Raw genomic sequence first — 19,634 nt, 5'->3', positions numbered from 1 at the left:
TGAGCCCAGGTTGGGGCCAGAGCCGCCTCCTCTCCCCTCCTCCTTCCCGTCAGGAGCAGCTTGGCTCCAACTTGGCCTGGAGTCTCTCCCGGCACAGAGCATATGAAAAATTTCATCCCAGGGTACTGAAGGAACTAGCAGAGGAGTTCTTCCCAAGGAGTCGTCCTTCCTCTGTCAAGCTGATCATCAGTGCTGACACTGTTTCATTGCCTGCCTGGCCAGTCAGCGGCGCGAACACTGCTGGATGGCCAAGCAAGAGCTGAGTTTCCATCTGTTGTGTTCCAGGATGGAGCAGCCTGAGCAGCATCTGACAATAAAGTTGAGTTGGGGGTGGGGGGAAGAGGCAGAGACTGAAGAGAACCACAGGGGGGCAGAGACTGGGAAGCAGGGGGAAGGGCAAAGGCTGTGGAGAGCTGGGGTGGGCAGGTGCAGGTGGAGCAGGAAGGCCGCAGGGGTCAGAAGCAGGTTGGGGCAGAGGGCAAGGGGGACACCTGACAACCCTCCCCTCCCCCCCAGCTACCACTTTCCCTGCTGTAGCAGTGGGGGTGGGGATTCAAAACAACCCTCCAATACTTAGATTTTGTACCTGGACAATTGTAACAAATTTATACATTGTCCATATATGAAATCTAATTACTGAGGAGTCATCTTATCTTCAGTCATCTTGTATTTGAGTAAATAACATACTACAAGATGGACCGACAACTGACTCAATAGCTGCAATCAAGGGGCAATTATAAACAAATCCATGTCAAAATAGCAGAAGGTTTTGAGTGGAGCTCCGAAGAGGTCTGTCTTGGGCCCATGTTTATTAACAATTTGAATGTTGTAATGGAGAGATTCTCGAGTATATTTGTAGGTGACAAGAAACTGGGAAGGAACACACTGAGCTCAGAAGCAGAATTCAGAAGAATCCTGACAAATTGGAAAGCAGTGTTAGAGCTAACAAGATGAAGTTCACTGCCAGTCTTTTCAGTGTAACCCAGAACTTAATGCAGATCTGTGCATTTTGGTTGTTGGGGATGGGATGGTGGGTGAATGATTTATGTGGGATTTGTACACTGTTGCATATTCAACAAAGTTAATTTCCCAGGTAGGATTTTTAAATGTTTAACAAAATGTTGTTTTGTGCCTTTTTTAACTGTATCCTTTCTCCATAGGAGGAACTGCAGGCAAATCTGGACCTTATTCAGACATACACACTTCACATTGCACAGGACATTAACCAAGATAACCTTCAGCTGTTTCTTAATTCATATAACAGGTACAGAACTCTATTTTGCCTGTGTGTACACAGCCAGTTTTACAGTTACTGCACCCCCTAGGTGCACAAGGCACAGGAGACAGTCCCAAGACAAGGAAGTACTCATCTAATATGTACAGCCTTCCACCTGCTGTACTCTGAAGCATCTCATAATGACTCCTACCACCATAGGTCTAGTTTCCTTAGCCTTTATTTATCTGCAGCTGAGCTGTGTTCTATCCCTGGATCAGTAAACAAAGCCAGCTCAGAAGAGTGCTGTTTCTATTTAAATACAGTGTCTCAGTAGCCTTTTGCCTAGTCCTTGGGACAAAAGTGCTAACATTATACCTTGAGTCTCCTTCCTGTTCTCCACAGCTTATGACTTGAAAATGCAAATCAATGTTTTCTCTTTGCTCTGCTGAATAAACTGGGTGGCAGTAGTAGACTGTTCCTTTTTGAACCAGGCCTATGTTGTTACTAAAGCCTGGAGAGACCATTTTCTGATTTGGTGCTAACCCTGAGCAGTAGGCCCTGCCTGTGGTTTAAAGCATTCTGCTAGGTTTTACCATCAGAATCCTCTTGGGAGATGTTAGTCACTTTTTTATACAGACCTCAACTGGGAGATAGCTGGGTCATCTCCTTCCACAGCCCCTCTTCCAGAGAACTGCCCTTTTACCATGGCAGGGTTCCCTGTGTAGTGTGATGGAAAATTGTTCTGTTTCGTCTTCCAGTCGTAGAGACCTGGAAATTGAGAGACCAGTTTTGGGCATCAATGAAAACACAGCAAAAACACTCAAGTAAGTTGCTCTGCATCAGTCTTTCTATGCGTCTTAAACAAACACCCCAACAACAAAACATTGTTTAAAAATGTATGTCTGCTTTCTAAATGTAACTTGACTTTTTTCAAGAAAAACATCAAAAAACACTTGCTGAATCCAAATATTCTGATTCCAGTTGAACAGAATGATTTTGTTTGATATGTAACAATTTTTTTTCTATTTATGTGAGGGGGGGAAAATGAAAAATAGTTTAATTCAAGTGAACTTGAAATGCTTTTTTTCCTAATAAAACAAAAATCAGTTGTTTGTTTACCTCTAGCAAGGGCTGAGGTCTGTAGAGAAGAATGGCAGGGAGCATGGAGATCTTCACAGTAGCCCACTGGGGAGAGAAGGCAGCTGCAGGGAATGTTCAAGGCAAGGAGCAGGATTTTTTTCCAGGGACAGGTAGATATGGAGAACAGAGAGGAACCCTGTGGCAGCCTGAGTGAGCTGAAAGCAGGATGTTGTAGAGCAGTGTTTCTCAACCCATGGGTCACAAGGAAAAATGGAAGGGTCATGAGCAAACTTTAAAAATGGATCAACAAACTTTAAAAACACTGAGGAGCTGGGGCCTAGGGGCAGCAGGCTGGTAGTGAGGAGTACTGACTTGGGACTGGCCACTGATGTTTATAAATTGATCCTGGTACAAAAAATGTTGAGAACCACTGCTGTAGAGGAATGTAAAAATTAAATCATGGGTGGTCAGAGGAGGTCAGTAGCTAAGGGAGGATCATGTCCAAGAAGTAGAACTAACTGTACTGATTCACACTTCCCTCAGCATTCAGATGTGTACAGACCCCTAAGATCTGCCAAGGGGTAGAACTGTTGTAGGCTTGAGTATTCTGTGAACTGTGAAACTGCAGATGATCGATTCCAGAAAATGCTGTAGGCGTCTAGGGGCTGAACCCTATTAACTTCAATGGAAAACTTCACCACCACCACTACTGTAAGCAAGAAGAGAATCCAACCCAGACAATACCCACCTACTTAAGTGCTACAGGCAGAAGCTCTAGTTCCCCCTTTTGCTGCCCACACTTCACAGGAAGAAACTTAATATGTTTTTCTCCTATGACAATTTTCACAGAAACTGGAAATTTGGTGGGTCCCCTATGAAAAAGCTGGTCCCAGCAAAAAAGCACAGGGACCGTAAAAAAGCTATAAAATGGCCAGCAAGTAGGGAAGGGATCTGAAAACAGAAGTAGGAAGCCTTGGTATCCTGAAGCGAAGAGGGCAGTTTTCATGGTGCAACACGGTAGCTGCCCCACCTCCCCAATTAGCTGAGGGGCCCCAGAAGTCCCACCTCTCCCTGGAGATTGACAGATGGCCATCTGTCAATCTCCAGGGAGGGGTGGGACTTCTGAGGTCTCTTGGCCAGAGGCAAAGGGGAGACCCCCTGCACTCTACTGCAAAAATGGCGACCAGCACTGCACTCAGACCACAAAAATCAGGGGACATCACTGACAAATTACTAGGTCCCTTTGAAGCTACAAAATGTGACCTCTTGTCTGATAAGTTTGTCATTAAATTAATATTCCAGAATCTGGACTTTCAGAAGCAGCCCTTTCTAGCAGCCTTTGGTTGTGAACAAAGCATACCAAACTCAAATTACACACAGACCCATCATACCCAACTGCAGTATCCTCATTAAAGAGCTATCAGGATTCATAGAAACCACCCTGAAATGACCTGTCACTCAAACACAGTTTTCTACAAGCCAACAGACTTGCTCAACAAGGTCCAGAACATTAACCACCTCCCTAAGAAAGCTGTACCTGGAACTTTCAGTGTCACCAGCCTGTAGATATCCCATACCAAGAAGACATAGTTGCCTGCATGAAATACTTATATGAACATTTGGTACACAGATTTGCAACAAGTTGCACAATGTATCCACTTCATCCTCACTCAACTTCACTTTCATCAGTCAACACTTCCTCCAAAACAGGCACAGTTATGGGTACAAATATGGCCCCTCCAAATGCCAACTTCATGAGCCATCTGGAGAAGGAATTTTTAGAAAACTGCTCCATTAAACCTGCACTTTACCTGCATTACATATTATATATTCATTTTTAGGGGCCCCAGGGGCCAGGTAGAATGCTTGTTGGGCTGTATCTTGCCTACCCCTGATCTACGTACAGGATGGCATCCTACAAACCATTATATACAAAAAGCCACAGACCTCATACTTACATCCACAAAACCAGCAATCATCCCAAACTTACTAAAAAAATGGTAATCTACAGTAAAGCCCTCAGATACCACCACAACTGCTCTGAGGAAAATACAGGTTTCCCTTGCTTTATGCTGTACATGTGTTCCTGGAAAACAGTGCATAACTCAAGTTTGCATAAAGGGAACTCACTTTACAATGTAACAAATAGGGATATGTTCCAAGACCACGACAGTACTGACCCTCAGACCCATTTCTACCACTTTTACAAGACAGTTTTGGTACTCACCAACAGCAGACAGTACACACAAGCACAGGGTGGTGGTGAATGTTACCACACTAGGGATGGCAACTACAGAAACACGTGTCACAGACAATGAGCGAGGAGCACAGATCCACACAGGAGACTGTATTTTGGTGTACATCACTCCCACAATGCACCACACAAGGCAGCTGACTGCGGGCTTCTACCACACCGATCACCTAAGAGTGAATTTGCCTCGCATATAACAAATTTTTGGTATAAAAAGGTCGTCGCATAAGAGCAAATTTGCACGTACAGAACCCGCATAAAGCAAGAGAAACCTGTACTCATGATACCCATTTTGCCATCCTGAAATCTGACTTTATACAAGGACACACCGACAGAGAAATAGAGTTCATCTTTGAAAGAGCCATCTAAGTACCCCGCAGGAACCTGTTACAATACAAAAAGACCACACATTCCTGGTGGTCACCAGCCATGTCACACTTGAACTAACAAGAATCATCATCAACCCATTATAACCTATACTCTACTCAATAAAGATCAGACCTTGAGAGAGAGATTCCCAGGTCCTCCATTCCTAGCTTTTAAATATCCCCTTAACTTCAACTCATCATTAGAAGCAAACATTCCACTGTTCAACAGACATCAAATGGGACACAGCCTTGCATAACAATAGATGCCAAACCTGTCAACACATCTCTCATGCTACAATAATCAATGCCATCCAATAGCAGACCCATCAGAATCCATAGATCCTATACATTCTTAACCCAAAATATTGTATATATCATCCAGTGTACTAGATCCCCACGTGCAGGGAATCCCTGGGGGTGGGGGGTGAATTCCGATAGTCAATTTTCTTTAAATCAGTGACAATCCAATATCAGACTGATGTATCAATGCACCTCTACTCCAAGGAATACATTTCTCTTTTGGTTTTTGCCTAGATGCCCAGCCTTGCTAGTGGTTGGTGACAGCTCACCTGCTGTGGAAGCTGTGGTAAGTGTATATGGCCTCTTTTACTCAGAGTTCTCCCAATATCCCAGTGAGCAGTTGGCAAAGCCACCTTATTCAGTGAACCATGGTACCAACTGATATTCTAGGGTCATCCAGAGCCTTTTCACAAGAAATGCTTGTTCTTTGTCAAAGCCAATGCTTCTGCCTGTTTCCCGAAGCCCTGTGGTCTTCCAGGGGAAGTCAACTATATACTCTGGATGTCAAGAGTGTTATCAGTTAACCCTCTTGACCCTTGAGAGAATTAATGCTCTCTCAGAAACAGATATACAAGTCCTATCAGCTAGACCGCTAAGTGAAGAAGCTACTTGTTCACTTCTGATAGGAACTGACTAAAGTCCTTATACCTGAACATCTTAGAGCTTGCTCCGTTAAGGCCATTATTCTTTCAAGGACCAGGTGTCTGCAGGGTGCTATCCCTTGAGATCTGTAAGACTGGTGTGTGGACTTCTGGTTCACATGATCATGAATTACTGTTCCTTTGGTACTGTATCAAGACCAGCTGGGGATTTCAGGCTGGCAGAGCTCCTCAGCCTTCCTCTTTGGACAAATGTTTGTAAGCTGAATACAAGCTTTCTGGTCACAGACTCTGATGCAGGAGAGGGAGCTATTTGCCTTCAGGCCTGACTTGGCCTCTGCAAACCCACACTAACCTTTTCTTCTCCACCCTGTTTTGAGGACAGCTCTAAATAGGGTTTGTGCAGCATAGAGGAGCTGAGAGATGATGGGGAGAGTGGGGGTAGGCATGTCTCTTGTCCCCGAGTCATCAAGTGTGAGCAGGCCTGGGACTCTGTGGTAGCACTATGTAAACAATAGGAATTACTGGAGGAATAGCCTCACTGCTGTTTTAAGAAAGCTTGCAAAAACCTGGGAAATTCCAAGTACCCTGAAGAAAGCCATTAGATCCTTGCGAAGCTCATCCTGGCCACTCTATTTTCTGTTTTTTTCCCCCCAGTTAAAAACCTGCCCTCTTCCAAAACAAAATAACAGGAGTCCAGTTCCTTGATTTTGCTACTGTGAACCTGGGATAAACTCTCCAAAAAGTCCAGTTACTTTTCAGTCTATAGCAGAGGAGGCATGCTGTCAGACCTCAGCTTTCCTGGCTGTGACAAAGCACGAAATAATCTGGGTCCCAGCTCCTGGACTTCATTATAACTCGTTCATCCAATTTAGCTGTTCCACAAGATACTCTTTTACTGCCTTACACTACATGCTCTCCTTACCCACTCTTCTGAACTCAACTGGCCTAAAGAAATATATTTGAGTTGGTGAACTGGGCCGATCAAGATCCAGACTATGATTTCCCCCTCCATGTCATTGTGCAACAACCTTTCCCACTCAGACTCTGCTGCTGCAACAAAGGGCTTCCCAAATATTTTAGAGCGAAAACTATGCTGTAGCAGTCTCATGGACACCCGCCTTCCCAGCCACAGCCCATTCTCACAGTTCTGTAATGTTCTCCTTATGGCAAAGTGACACAGAAGCATGTTTAAAGATCAGGTTGAGGAGTTTGTCCTTGTAAGAAGTTATTCTAGTGGTCTTCTGCTGCTTTTCATTCATTCAATCTGCCCTTCTTTTTTACCATTCTGCACCTGCTACCTTGTCATCTGATTCATTCTTCTCCCTTCCACGAAGGAAGAGGAATATACTAGTGGCTATTTGCTTATCTGGATGGTTCTGGTGCTGAAGGTGGTTGCTGCTCTGTATTTGACACTTTGGATGTCATCTGATCTTCCCTTTTGCCCTTCAGGTTGAATGCAACTCACGGCTGGACCCAACCAAGACTACACTCTTAAAGGTAAGCAGCAGCTCTAGAGTTGTTACAGATGTCTTAGAAATGTTATCTGTGCTAAAAGCCCATCTTAAAGATTAATCTCCTTCTATGAATCTAACATTCAGAGGGGTCTAGATAGGTATTCTGGACTGTAGGCTTTCTGGTGCCAAGATTATTCAGAGTAGGAGAGGGGAGCATGTGGTCAAGAAACTAGTTCCAATTCCCTGGTTTTCTAAACTGTATGCTTCTGGCCTTGATAAAAAATGGGTAGCCTAGGGGCTGCTTGAGTTTGTACCAAGGGCAAATGGTCTCCAGGGAGCCATCTAATAAGAAAGTTAGCAATTGCAGAGGTGGTCCAGTCACACCCTCCTCCTGTCCTACACTCTGCTCCAATTTCAGAGGGGGGCTTTCGTTGGATGCAATTTTATCACCTTTATACCAGCTCAGCATTCACCTCATCTCATCTGTCTATATCAAGACGACTTCTTAGCATGTCAGAAAGCTAAAATATGAAGGGGACACAGATAGGAAGAACTTGGTCCTGTTAGTGGAAAGAGTTGGGGTAGGGAAAGAGCTGCTCATTGAGGCCTAAAAATGACCTGGAGCAGCTCATTGGTAACAGAGATACACCCCCAAAAGTTACCAGCTCCAGTGTGTTCTCAGAGCCAAGCAGAGAGAACTCACAGTGATGTACTACATGCTTTATGTGGGCTTCACCTCATTTTAAAGGTGGTAGTCTATTCCATTTTTGCTAGCCAGGCTCCCATCCAAGCAGCTATTAGTGGAATTGGGCTAGCACGAGGATTGGCTATACAGAATGATTCAAAATCCTTCTCTTCTCTCTTGCAGATGGCAGACTGTGGGGGGCTGCCTCAGGTAGTTCAGGTAAGAACTCATTTCCTGGTTGAGCAGATTAGAGTTGTCTTAAAACACATGCTTTATTCCACTTGCAGTAATGCCTTGTGTTTTTCTCTGCAGCCAGGGAAGCTGACAGAAGCCTTCAAGTATTTTGTTCAGGGAATGGGCTATAGTAAGTAACCAACAACTCCCCATTCTGGAGCAGGTTTGGTTTGAGGGAGCTCAGACTACCTGTGGATTGTGCTGAGCTCTCAAGGATACATAAGTCATCTTTGTATCATAGGAGCAGTGTCCCCCTCTCTTAGTATAGACCATACAGCTACTGAGCTCCATGGCTTTTGTCAAGAACGGAAAATGAGTGGTGTGAAAACACATGCTTGTTATATACCATAGTTTAACTACCAGTTAAGCACTTGGTATAGATAAAGTGATCATCAGCTCTAGGGCCATCTATTTGTCCCAGTTTAGAAACAGTCTGGGTTCTAGTGGGGTAGTTGGTCCTTTGTGCTAGGTCCCAAAGGAAGTCCTTGAGAGAGCAGACTAGGCTGCCTCCTACCAATGTAATTTTGGTCCAGGGAGGGGGACAAGGCTTGCTGTGCAGTATGCTTTACAACAGTGGTGCTGCAAGACATGCACTACTCTGCATGTGCTGCTCTTCCCTCCTGGGACACAATTTGCTTCCTTACGAGTTTTCACTGTGCAGATGCCAGTGAAGCTTCAGAGCCAAACTCACCAATTGCCAGGCATTAGAGCTGCTTACTTCCCTAGACATCTAAAGAAATTGGCCCCCGTTATCCAATAGACCCTGGGCAGAGCATTGTCTTGATGTTAGGCTTATCCTGGCCTCAAATTACTCTCTTACCTTGTTCCCAGATGAGTAGGTCAGGTTGAAAGACAGTTTATTATGTAACCCCCATCCTTTCCTTTCCTTTGCCCTCATGACAAGATATTTAGGATAATTTGCAGACTTGTTGGAATGCAACTCTGGTTCATCTTAAACAGCATACATACAGCCAGGAATACAGCGCAGCAGCTTGGGAGAGCAGCATCTGGCCAGTAAGATGTGGGAGGCAGGGTGCATGGGGAGGGGACAGGTTGAGGTCCCCACTGTGAGGGAGAGTGGGGGTCAGGGGCAGGTGCTACCCAGCCAGGACAGAGCAGCAGGCGGCTCATCTTGCAGGGAGGGGAAGGGCACATGTCAGCTACCAGCTGCTATGCGGCCCCCCAGGAAGGGCATGGGTGGCATATGCCCTTTCCTGCCCCTGTCTTATGCATAGGATGAGCTGCAAGCTCGGGGCCAGGGGCTGTGCCAGACTCTTCCTGCCAGGGGGACTAGGCCAGAGCTGCGTTTCAGGTGGGTGGGTGTAGGGAGGGCTGAGCTGCACAGGGCAGGTGGCAGCAACAGTGCTGAGAGGGGTGCCTACTGGGTGGGGGGAGAGAACTATGGGGAAACATTTTGGGATGGCCATAGCTCTCCCCAGAATCCCCCAGTGCTGCCCCTGCTCAGGGCACTCTGCTCTGCTGCAGCTGAGCCTGCCCTACCCCCACTTGCCCTGAGCACAGCCCCATCCCAGGAAGAAGCTGGGATAGTCCCTGGTCCCAAGCCTGCACACAAAATCTGGGGAGGCACATGCCCCCCACACCTCCCTCAGGGGTGTGCGCCGTAGTGGGGAGCCAAGTCCTGCCCCCCTCCAAACAAACTTCCCACGGCTCCATCCTGCTTCCGGCCCTGGGGTTGCATTCACTGTCCGAGCTGGGCATCACCTGCCTCTGCCCCACTCCCTCCCTCACCATGGGGGCCTTGATCTGCCCCCCACACACACACCTACCAGCAGGACACTGCTCTCCAAGCTGCCAGACTGCATTCCTGTAAATGGCTATCAGATTGATATCAGCCAACATGGCTGGTTAATAAATCGGCCATCAGTATTATCCAAGAAAATTTTTATCAGTGCACCCCTAAAAGAAGTTGGCTGGGCCTACAGTACTCTGGAGTTCTGCTGACATAGGCAGGCCAATATTCTCCTACAACACCTATCTCTGTAGCAGGACCAGGCCCCAGGGGTAGCCATGAGACCCCTGGTGGCCACGCAATTCCTGCCCCACTCTGGTTCCTCGGTGTACCCTCTCCTCTTCCCTGCCATGCCTTGATTGAATTGTTCAGTTGTAAAAAGCAGGGTGCCCCAGGGTCCCAGAGCAAGCCCTAGCCTGCTTTGGCCAGTGTACCCCTCCTATACCCAGCTGACCCTAGTCCTGTCCTTCAAGCACTAGATGGAGGGCCCTCTGGTATCCCAGGCCATCAGTTGCCTTAAGGGCTATTTGTGGCCTTCCACCCCTGTATCCATGCCCGTGCCTTGCTGTTGGTACTTTAGTTGTCCACTGGGCCTTCTGGCCCATCCAGAGGCCCACACTTTAGTCAGCCTGCAGGGCCTCTGGCCCTGGCAAGGCTTTCTTTTCTCTGGGCCCCTGCCCCTAACCCTCCCCAGGCTTTGGCCCTCTCATCTTAAGCCTACTCTGGTCTCAGCTCTCCGCTCTTTGGACCCCTGGGCCCTTGCAGAGCTACTGTAGTTCTATCCCATCTCTCAGCCTTCTAGGTCCCCAACCCCAAGCCAGCCTGCTTCTGCTACACCAGTCTTCTGCACTCAGGCTCCCTCACCTGGTCTGGACTGCTCCCACTGGTCTTAGCTCCCCTAGGCTCAACCTGCCCCAGCCCACAAGCCTCTGGCTAGGCTACCTGACCCTGGCCTTAACCCTTCTGGCCTTGGCCTAACACATCACACCAGCCTTACTCCTCTGGGTCTCTGACCCTCAGCTAGGCTGCCTGCTTCATAGTGCTGTGCCAGGCACTCCTGTGTGGCTTCCACCCCTCTCCCCACATCACCCCCCTGTCCAATCCAGTCCTCCAGTTCTTAATCAAAACACAAATGCAGGGCCACCAGCTATATAACAAACTCTCCCCACACTGGGTGACAACCAAGGATCCTGGTTTTCTCTGTTAAAAAGTCCGAAATGCTTTGATTTGGGGCGGGGAACTGTGCCAGCCTGCAAGGGGAAACCCATGGTTTCCTATGTTTTCCTCCTTTAAAGGAGAAAATCTGCATTTTTTCTGCAGCAAACAGAAAACCTGAATCCCTAGTCATAAATTCCCTGCAAGCTGTAAGTCTCCCTTAGTTCTTTACTCGCAGCTTTTGGAGACAGCCCAGGTGCTGGATATCCCATCTCCTGCAGCCATCTTACCCAGGAGCTCTTTTCCTTACTGTTTACAGATCCAGGCTGAATGCCTAGTCTCAGGCACAGGTCTTATGTGCCTCCTAACCCTCATGTCAGGTGGCTCTCTAGCCACCCATAGGGACTGGGTGGTCCATTTTGGCCAACCTGTCCTTCTCTTCTGCGGCTTGGTTCAGCTACTCACAGCTTCTACTTCTGGGCTGCTTAGATGTTTGCCCATTAGCTGCTTATCTTCTAGCAGCCTCACACAGCAAGCTCCAGCTGATACTAGCCACCCAGCAAGTTTATCCTGCTGCAGTATCCCTTTAAAGTAACGGGAGCCTCTGGCTCTTTGTTAGTCCCCTCTACTTGCCAGGTAAGACTGGCCTGTGAAGATGTGTAATACATGGAGTGGCTGTTGTCTTTCATTAACCACAAGACTCAGCATGCTCTCAAAGCCTCGTTGGCTCCTACATAGACTGAGATTAGGGTTTTGTGGGCTTGAGTCAGATCTTACAGCAAGTACAGTCATTAAAGCAAACACTGCAAAGTAAGTGTTAGAGATCTCCTGGCAAAGCCTGGAGTGCTAAGGAATCGGTGAGAGAGGATGTTCTCTACTTCCGAGTGAACTGAGCTGTCCTCAGGAAGAGTTGTTCTCCCAACCTTTAGGAGTGACAGTTTTTTAAAAGGCTTCAGAGCTAAGAGCAAATGCCTTCCTGCCAGAAAAGATGACCGGGACGTACCTAGAAGCAATGACTGCAGCAGCCATCTCCACTGAGGGATCCTTCCTGTGCACTTCTGCCTCTAAACTTCTTAACTAAAACTGTCTGTGCTGCTGTAGTTATTGTCCCTACCTCACAGACATCAGCCATTTAGGAGGAGGGAAAGCTCTGTGCCACAAACCTGTAGCAGACCAGGAAATGATGCTCTAACCCATGTCAAGGCTTTAGTATCACTAAATGTGCTCCTTGGCCCCTTTCTCAAGGGAAGTAGAATCTGATGGCTGCAAACAAATGAGTGCAGTGTTTTATTAAGCTGCTCGGCTGTTTTGGAAGCCTAGCAAAGGATTTGAGCCATTAGAGACATAGGATATTATATTATTTATGTGATCTAATTCCTATCTTTCTAACTGGCAGAGAGCTGGGTAAAATTTTTCCCTGGTCTTATGTAATTTTGGGGTGATTTCTTCTCCATGAGGAGGCTTTTTAGAGGCTTTTGTGTACAAACATCAAAGCATTCACTGCAGTGTACAAGCCATAAGCCTGAGAGTAGAATGAAGTGCTGCTGGTTTGCAGATTTGACACACTAGAGCTATTCAACCACTACAGCAGATCCCAGTTGCACTGTAAAAGTAATTGGTACTCTTCTGTGTTTATTCTTTTTGCGGTCTTGTGTTGTTTCCAGTCCCTTATATGCAACTCAACCACCTGAGCACTGAATCAGGTACCTGCAAATGCGCATCTAGCTCTGCCCAAGTCTGCGTAGAGTGGAATGGCCCCTTTGTTCTCGGGTGCATTACTGTGGCTGTTTCTGGCATGTTCTGCTAGGCTGATCCATTTTTATGGCACGCCCTGCTGGCCCACCGTGTGCTGAAGCTAATCTATAGTGCAACATGTATAGTCTGGTTTTCACCCTTGTTCCTGACTGTTGCATGGTGTGCAGCTCTCATTAGTTGCCTGGAACTAAGGGCTTGATTCAAAAGGTCACATGTGCAATCATAATTCTAATTTGCAATTTCAATGCTGCATTTGCAAATGGACAGTCATGTGGCTGGCATTTCCCTACCTCAGACCTTTTGAAGTAAGGCCTTAAACATCCTACTTCAGGTGTAGAAAACTGGTTTGGGCAGCTAATAGTGACTCTTCTGATTGGATGTGTAGTTCTTGTTGTTCTTACTTAATGAGGTATTGCACTTGAATGATCCCCAGTAGTCAACTATGATTAATCAGTTCTGTCATCTTACTGCCTTTTTAAGCAACTTTTCATTCTTTCTTGTAGTGCCAACAGCTAGCATGACCAGGCTCATCCACTCCCGTACCCAGTCCTCTTCTAGTGTGGGCTCTGGGGAAAGTGTCCGCAGCTGGTCTCACACCACCCACCAAGGTGAGGGACCTACTGGAACCCTGGAAGCAGCTGATATCCAGGATGCACCTCAAACCATGGAAGTATACTGCTAAGCAGGAGCTTCGCTTCTGGATCTGAACAACTCAATCCTTCACCACTGAATCCATCCAAAATCTAGCGTTTTGTCCAACAAAATGCGTTCTTTTGTCTAACTTGTGTATGTTCATCAGAGCCATCACTGTCCCCTTGGTAGTCTGTACTTGGCATTACTTTGGTCCTTTTTGTATGTCTTTGCCATCAGAACCTGTTTAAAAGTTGTCATCATTCCATAGTCTTAGCAAATCCAATTACTGTATATGTTAGTACTATCTCTTTCCAGTGCCATCTGTGCTGTATGTCAGTCCAGATGGCAGCCACTGTGTCCCTCTTTATTTCAAATATTTTTGTGGTTTTGTGAAGTTTTATAATTGCTTCGTAGTTGGGCTTCTGCTGAAGGAAATTAGGAACACAGATGAGATATGGTGAGATTCAGGAACACAGATGAGACTCAGTGATGTAAAACTCTGGGCGAGGAAAGCAAGTCATGTTCTACTGCAAAGTTACGCATGGAGTACAAACTATGTCAAAGGTTTCTTGTATTCCCAGGATATTTGGTATTTGCAGCATGCCTGGGTAACCTAAATAGTCAAATGGAGGGATCCAGGAAGGGTGGGTGCAGGAGTAGCAACTGGCACTGTAGGGGTAGCTCTCTCCCCCCTCTAGCCAGGACAGACAGACCACACCACAGGAGCAGCAGCTGAGGACTTTTTTTAAATCCCTAAATCAGGTGAGAATTTCTCTTCTCCCCCTGCTCCACTCCCCACTCTTGGCACCTGCTTCCTTCCCCTTCATGCTCAGTGGGCTCTCCCTTCCCATCCCCTCCCCACCCCCTTTCTCACCTGCCACTGCCACTTTGCATGCTATTGTGAAATGCAGTGCTGCTACAGACAACAGGATACAGGAAAGGTTCTGTCTCCCTGAGTCTGCTCCTGGGCTGGCAGGGAACACGTGGGGCTATCTACCAGGGAAGAGGAATCCACCCACTGTCATAGCTGTTGCTGTCCCAGGCTAAGCCTAGTTCCTCATACAGTCCAGCTAGAGCAGTGCAGGAGGGGCTTCCCCCATCCCCAGAGCAGCCAGAGACAGGGGCAGTGATTGGCAGGGGAGGAGAGGGAATGGGAGGAGAGGAACTTCCCCCATCCCCAGAGCAGCCAGGGACAGGGGTAGTGATTGGCAGGGGAGGAGAGGGAATGGGAGGAGAGGGGCATTACTACTGGGCACATAGGGGAAGGAAGTGGGAGATTCTTATCTGATGTGGGGACTTAAAGTCCCCAGTTACTGTTCCTGAAGCATGGTTTGAAAAGCACGTGTGACTGGCCACTGCACCCTCTCTGCATCCACCCCTGGATAGTCATAATTATCATCTGTGTGTCAGAAGGTGCAGAGTCATTTTTTTTACCTGGGCCTCAAGAAAAGTCAAAGCACTTAACACATTAATTCTCACTAATTAAGAGACACTGTTCAGCAAGGTGCAAAAGATTAAACCAGGGGTGGGCGGTTATTTCAGGTGAAGGGCCACTTACCAAGTTTAGGCAAGCTGTCCAGGCCACATCAGTAGCCCCGCCCCTTGACAAGTGGCCTGCTCCCTGGTCGCCATCTTGTGATCAAATTCCTGCCCCCTAACACCTGACCTTTGCCACCAGAAGGCCCTCCCCTTTCCCTCAGAAATAGTTCTTTCAGCAAGAGGTTTTGCTCTCTCAGAACCAGAAAAATGCTAAATTATATTGTAAAAATTGAACATCTACAACATTCATTAATTTGATTTTGAAAAATATTTTTGTCCTGATTTACATATGTTTATGTAGTGTACATAGCGGTGATTGCACAATAGCTTAAAATGAAGTCTTATTCTTGTATATTGTGGTGGGATGGGGGCATGGAGGGGTAGGTAGAGTTGTGTGGGGGTGTGAGTGTGGGGTGAGGGAGTGTGGGAGTATGTGGATATGGGGTACGTGAGGGGGTGTGGGTCTGGGGGCCTGGGTGTATGTATATGGTGGGGTGTGCATGTGGGACTCGCCCTGTGAACACATGCACACTGTTTCTCCCTCTTTCCCTCATTGCACACAGTCTCTCCCTCCCTCATTACACATGCACGCGCACACACACACACACACACATAGACACACACACAGAGTCTCTCCTCACTCCCTCATTGCATGCACACTGCACACACACTCTCTTTCGCTCTCTCTGTCTGTCACTCCTGGTCCCGGGGTACCGGCGCTTGTCCTATGCTCCCACAGTCCAGTGATGCATCTGGGGGCCACGTAGTGCCAGAGCGGCCAGCTGGCATGCAGGGAAGCAGTGAAAGCTGTGGCAGGCAGAGGTGTCCAACTGGGGATGCAGGGATAGAGGGCTAGAGGTGGGGCCGGGCTGGCCTTGCTACCGAGTGCTGCCGGCTTCCCCTGGCTCCTACTACCCCTGGTTCCTGTCATCTTTGACAGGCAGCCAGGAGCAAATATATTTGAATCTTGTAAATTTTTTAGGGGTCCCGCAGGCCAAATAGAATGGCCTGGTGTGCTGGATGCAGCTTGCAGGCTGTATTTTGCCTGCCCCTGGATTAAACTATTTTACAGCAGCCTTGGCTTACTAGAGTGGCTTTGCTAATCCATAAAGATGTTACAGAAGCAGTTTTGCAGGAGGGCCAGATACAGGCAGGATACTTGTTAGCACTTGGTTGCTTCTCTTAGTTGCTGGGCATTTGATATAACTTGTAGAAATATTTAGCACTAAATAGGTTGAGAAGTGGTCAATAATACAGATCTAGTCCCTACCATTCCTATGGTGTTGGCATCCATGAACGACTCCATGCTTCCCAGATGGTTTGTCAGAGTAGAATATTCCAACCATGGCTGCAAAAATGCCAGTGAATATAAAAGGCTCTGATCGGAGACTACTCCTGTATCACTTAGGCCTGTTTTGTGTGTAGATCATAAATGGCTTGGAAATGCAGATATGCTGTTTGTCTTCATTTAAATCACAAGTCTGTTGTTTTTTGCATGTGGTGGGGCTACAAGGCAAAAGGCAAATGACCTAGACAAGCAGCAGGCAAGCTGTTAATTGGTAGAAAAGGGATAAGTAATTAGGTTGCTACAAATCTCTTGATAGAGGCAAGGCAAAATGTCCTATTCCAGCTGTTGTGCAGTCCTGACTCATAGGGAACCAGCTACTCTAAATGTTACATTCATGGTCGGCTCCATTTTAGGCAGGAAATGGAACAGTGAGACTGCCTGATGGAGACTTTATACCAGTTATGAAATAAAGCTATAACTGAGTCTCATTGTTAGTCTGTCTCATTATGTTATTTTTGTTGGCATTTTAGTAATGTAGTTGCTGTTGGTATGCTTATAATCCTGCGGAGCCTGAAAAAGAGATGCACCCTGGTGGCTTGCCATCATATGAGCCATGAGTTGTTAATGTATCTTGACCCTGGGAAACTACCACAAGCACTTACACATGCATTAGTATGCCAGACGCAAATCTTTTATGGATAGCTCCTATATCATGCTCTGGGAACTGGGCCAAGTGTTGCACTTCATCAGGCACTTCCCGAAGCCTATCTGCTATTTCACGGTACTGACAGGACTGTTATTCTCATCTTCTCTAATGCTTTCCTGCCATATAACTTAGAGCACTTTACAGAGGAGTTGTGGAGAGGAACTGAGCTTTCCCACTGGCACACCGAGGTGGATAGATAGCAATCTGGTCATGCACTGCTCATATGCAGAATACCAGAAAGTTCCGTTAAATGAAGCCTTCACCTCTGAAAAAGGAGAAAATCTAATAAAAGACTTGCCAAACAGTTAATACTGGTAGCTGCTTATGAGGTAAAGGAGATTACTAGCTATGTTAATAAGTTTTGCTGGTTTAACTAAATCTTATAATTGAGAGTTGGCAACCTTTGCAACCCATCCCCCACTATAAACTGCAAGCCTCTGCCTTGGGTATTTAGTATGGGGAAGAGAAGACTGGTGAGGGATTTGATATCAGTCTTCAAATACCTGACAAGTGATTAATAGAAGGGATGGAGACAGGCTTTTCTCTGTGGCTGTAGGGCACAAGACTAGGAGCTGTGACCTTAAGCTGTTGCAGAGGAAATTTAGGTTGGGGATTTGGAGAAGCTTTCTGACTCTGAGGATGGTCAAACTTTCTAGAGAAATTGTGGAATCTCCATCCTTGGACATTTTCAAGAGTAGGTTGGAGTGGCAGGGGGCTGGATTAGACAACTTTGTGAGGTCCCTTCCATCCCTACCTTCCTACAATCTGACAAAGTAGCTGGTTGTGGGCATTGCTAGCTGCTATAGTGAAGAGTTATATAAACATTTGAATAGAGTTATAGTGTGGAAAAGGAGCTTAAGGGTCATCTGGTCCAACACACTACATGAATGCTACTCCTAAAGCATCCCTGTTGAATACTTACCCAGCATCCTCTTGAAAACCTCCAATGAAGCAGGTCCACAACTTCTTGGGTAGTTTATTTCACTGCCTTATTGTTCTAACAGTAAGGAAGCTTTTCCTGAAATCTACCTCACTGCAATTTAATGCCATTGCTTTGTGTCTTGTTCTCTGTAGAAAGGGAAAATAGTTGTTCACCCTTTTCTTTATGGCAGCCTTTCAGGTATTTAAAGATTGTTATCATGTCCCTCCCTTAATCACCCTTTTTCCAAGCTAAATATGGCTAGTTCTTTCATGTTTTCCTCCTGTTAAATGCAGTCCCAAATTACATTTGCTTTTCTTGCCACTGCATCACATTGCTGACTTGTGGTGGGTCTGGGATCCACCATAACCCCTCAATCCATCTCAGCGATGCCGCCATCCAGTCAGATATCTCCTATTTTGTATCTGTGCTTATAATTATTCTTCCTTAGGCTTTACATTTGTCTTCACTAAACTTCATCCTGTAGGTTCTAGCTCAGCTTTCCAATGTCTTTCTGAATTCTACTCCTATATTCCAATGTGTTTACAATCTTTCCTTTAGTGCAGTGGTTCCCAAACTGTGGGTTGTGACCCCAAATGGGGTCACAACATCAGCAGATGGGATCACAGGGGAGGGGGGACTGTGGGTTGGGAGTGAGGGGCCAGTCTGAGGAAATGGGGCCATAAACGGAGTCATGCTGAGGAAAAGTTTTGGGAAGCGCTGCTTGAGCATCATCTGCAGAACTGTTCACAAAGCTCTCTATTCCAGCATCCAGATAATTTAATAAACGTGTTAAGTATGTTGTGGGTTTGTTTGTTGTGGGTAGGTCTTGCCTGACCAATCTCCTCTCCTTCTACGACAAGGTGACATTTCACCTGGACAAGGAAGAAGAGATTGATGTCATATATCTTGATTTTTAAAAAGCTTTCAATCTGGTATCCCATGATCATCTCATAGAGAAACTGGCCAACTGCAGCCTTGGCTACATCACAGTCCACTGGCTGAGGAATTGGCTCTGAGGTCAGACCCAGAGAGTGGTAGTTGATGGAAGTCAATCATTGTGGTGCGCTGTGACCAGTGGGGTCCTCCAAGGCTCTGTCCTTGGACCTATTCTTTTCAACATCTTCATTAATGATGTGGACATTGGTATCAGAAGTGGACTGGCCAAGTTCACTGATGACACCGAACTTTGAGGTAAAGCATCCACACCCGAGGATGGGATGGTTGGTGATCCAGGCCAACCTTGAGAGGCTCAGAAAATGGGTGAACAAAAACCTGATGGCCTTCGACACCGAAAAATGCAAGGTACTCCACCTTGTGAAAAAAAACCCACTGCATGCTTATAGGCTCAGCAGTACTACACTTGCTAGCACCATGACCGAAAGGGACTTGGGGGTCGTGGTTGACCACAAGATGAATATAAACCACCAGTGTGATGTTGCAGCCGGCAAAGTGAACCCTGGCTTGCATCCATAAATGCTTCTCTAGCAAATCTCAGGATGTCATCCTCCCCCTGTACTTGACCTTGGTGAGGCCGCATCTGGAGTACTGCATCCAATTCTGGGCTCCACAATTTAAAAAGGATGTGGAGAAGCTTGAAAGAGTCCAGAGGAGAGCCACACGCATGATCAGAGGGCAAGAAAATAGGCCTTATGATGAGAGGCTGAGAGCTATGGGACTCTTCAGCCTGGGAAAGCGC

General features: G+C 46.7%; 1 protein-coding gene across 25 annotated transcripts in view; it reads left to right on the top strand.

The window, feature by feature from the left end:
- The window catches only part of NDRG3 (NDRG family member 3), an 87,668-nt gene extending 70,870 nt beyond the window's left edge, over positions 1-16,798 (top strand). For 19 of the 25 annotated variants that reach the window (XM_090065183.1, XM_090065204.1, XM_090065196.1 and 16 more), the window contains 7 exons: positions 1,161-1,264; positions 1,975-2,040; positions 5,450-5,501; positions 7,267-7,314; positions 8,140-8,320; positions 12,760-12,798; positions 13,354-16,798. In XM_090065183.1, coding sequence (XP_089921309.1) covers positions 1,161-1,264; positions 1,975-2,040; positions 5,450-5,501; positions 7,267-7,314; positions 8,140-8,320; positions 12,760-12,798; positions 13,354-13,532 — 669 coding nt within the window. In that variant the 3' untranslated portion in view covers positions 13,533-16,798. The remainder of the gene's footprint in view (positions 1-1,160; positions 1,265-1,974; positions 2,041-5,449; positions 5,502-7,266; positions 7,315-8,139; positions 8,321-12,759; positions 12,799-13,353) is intronic. The other 6 variants (XM_090065191.1, XM_090065206.1, XM_090065205.1 and 3 more) reach the window with 2 other exon arrangements.
- The last annotated feature ends 2,836 nt before the right edge of the window (positions 16,799-19,634 follow it).

The sequence above is a fragment of the Crocodylus siamensis genome, chromosome 10 (genome assembly GCF_052110815.1).
Source record: "Crocodylus siamensis isolate JL-2025a chromosome 10, ASM5211081v1, whole genome shotgun sequence".
NCBI classification, from domain to species: Eukaryota; Metazoa; Chordata; order Crocodylia; family Crocodylidae; genus Crocodylus; species Crocodylus siamensis.
The sequence above is the reverse complement of the archived record's forward strand: the minus strand, read 5'-3'. Positions and strand labels throughout refer to the sequence as shown.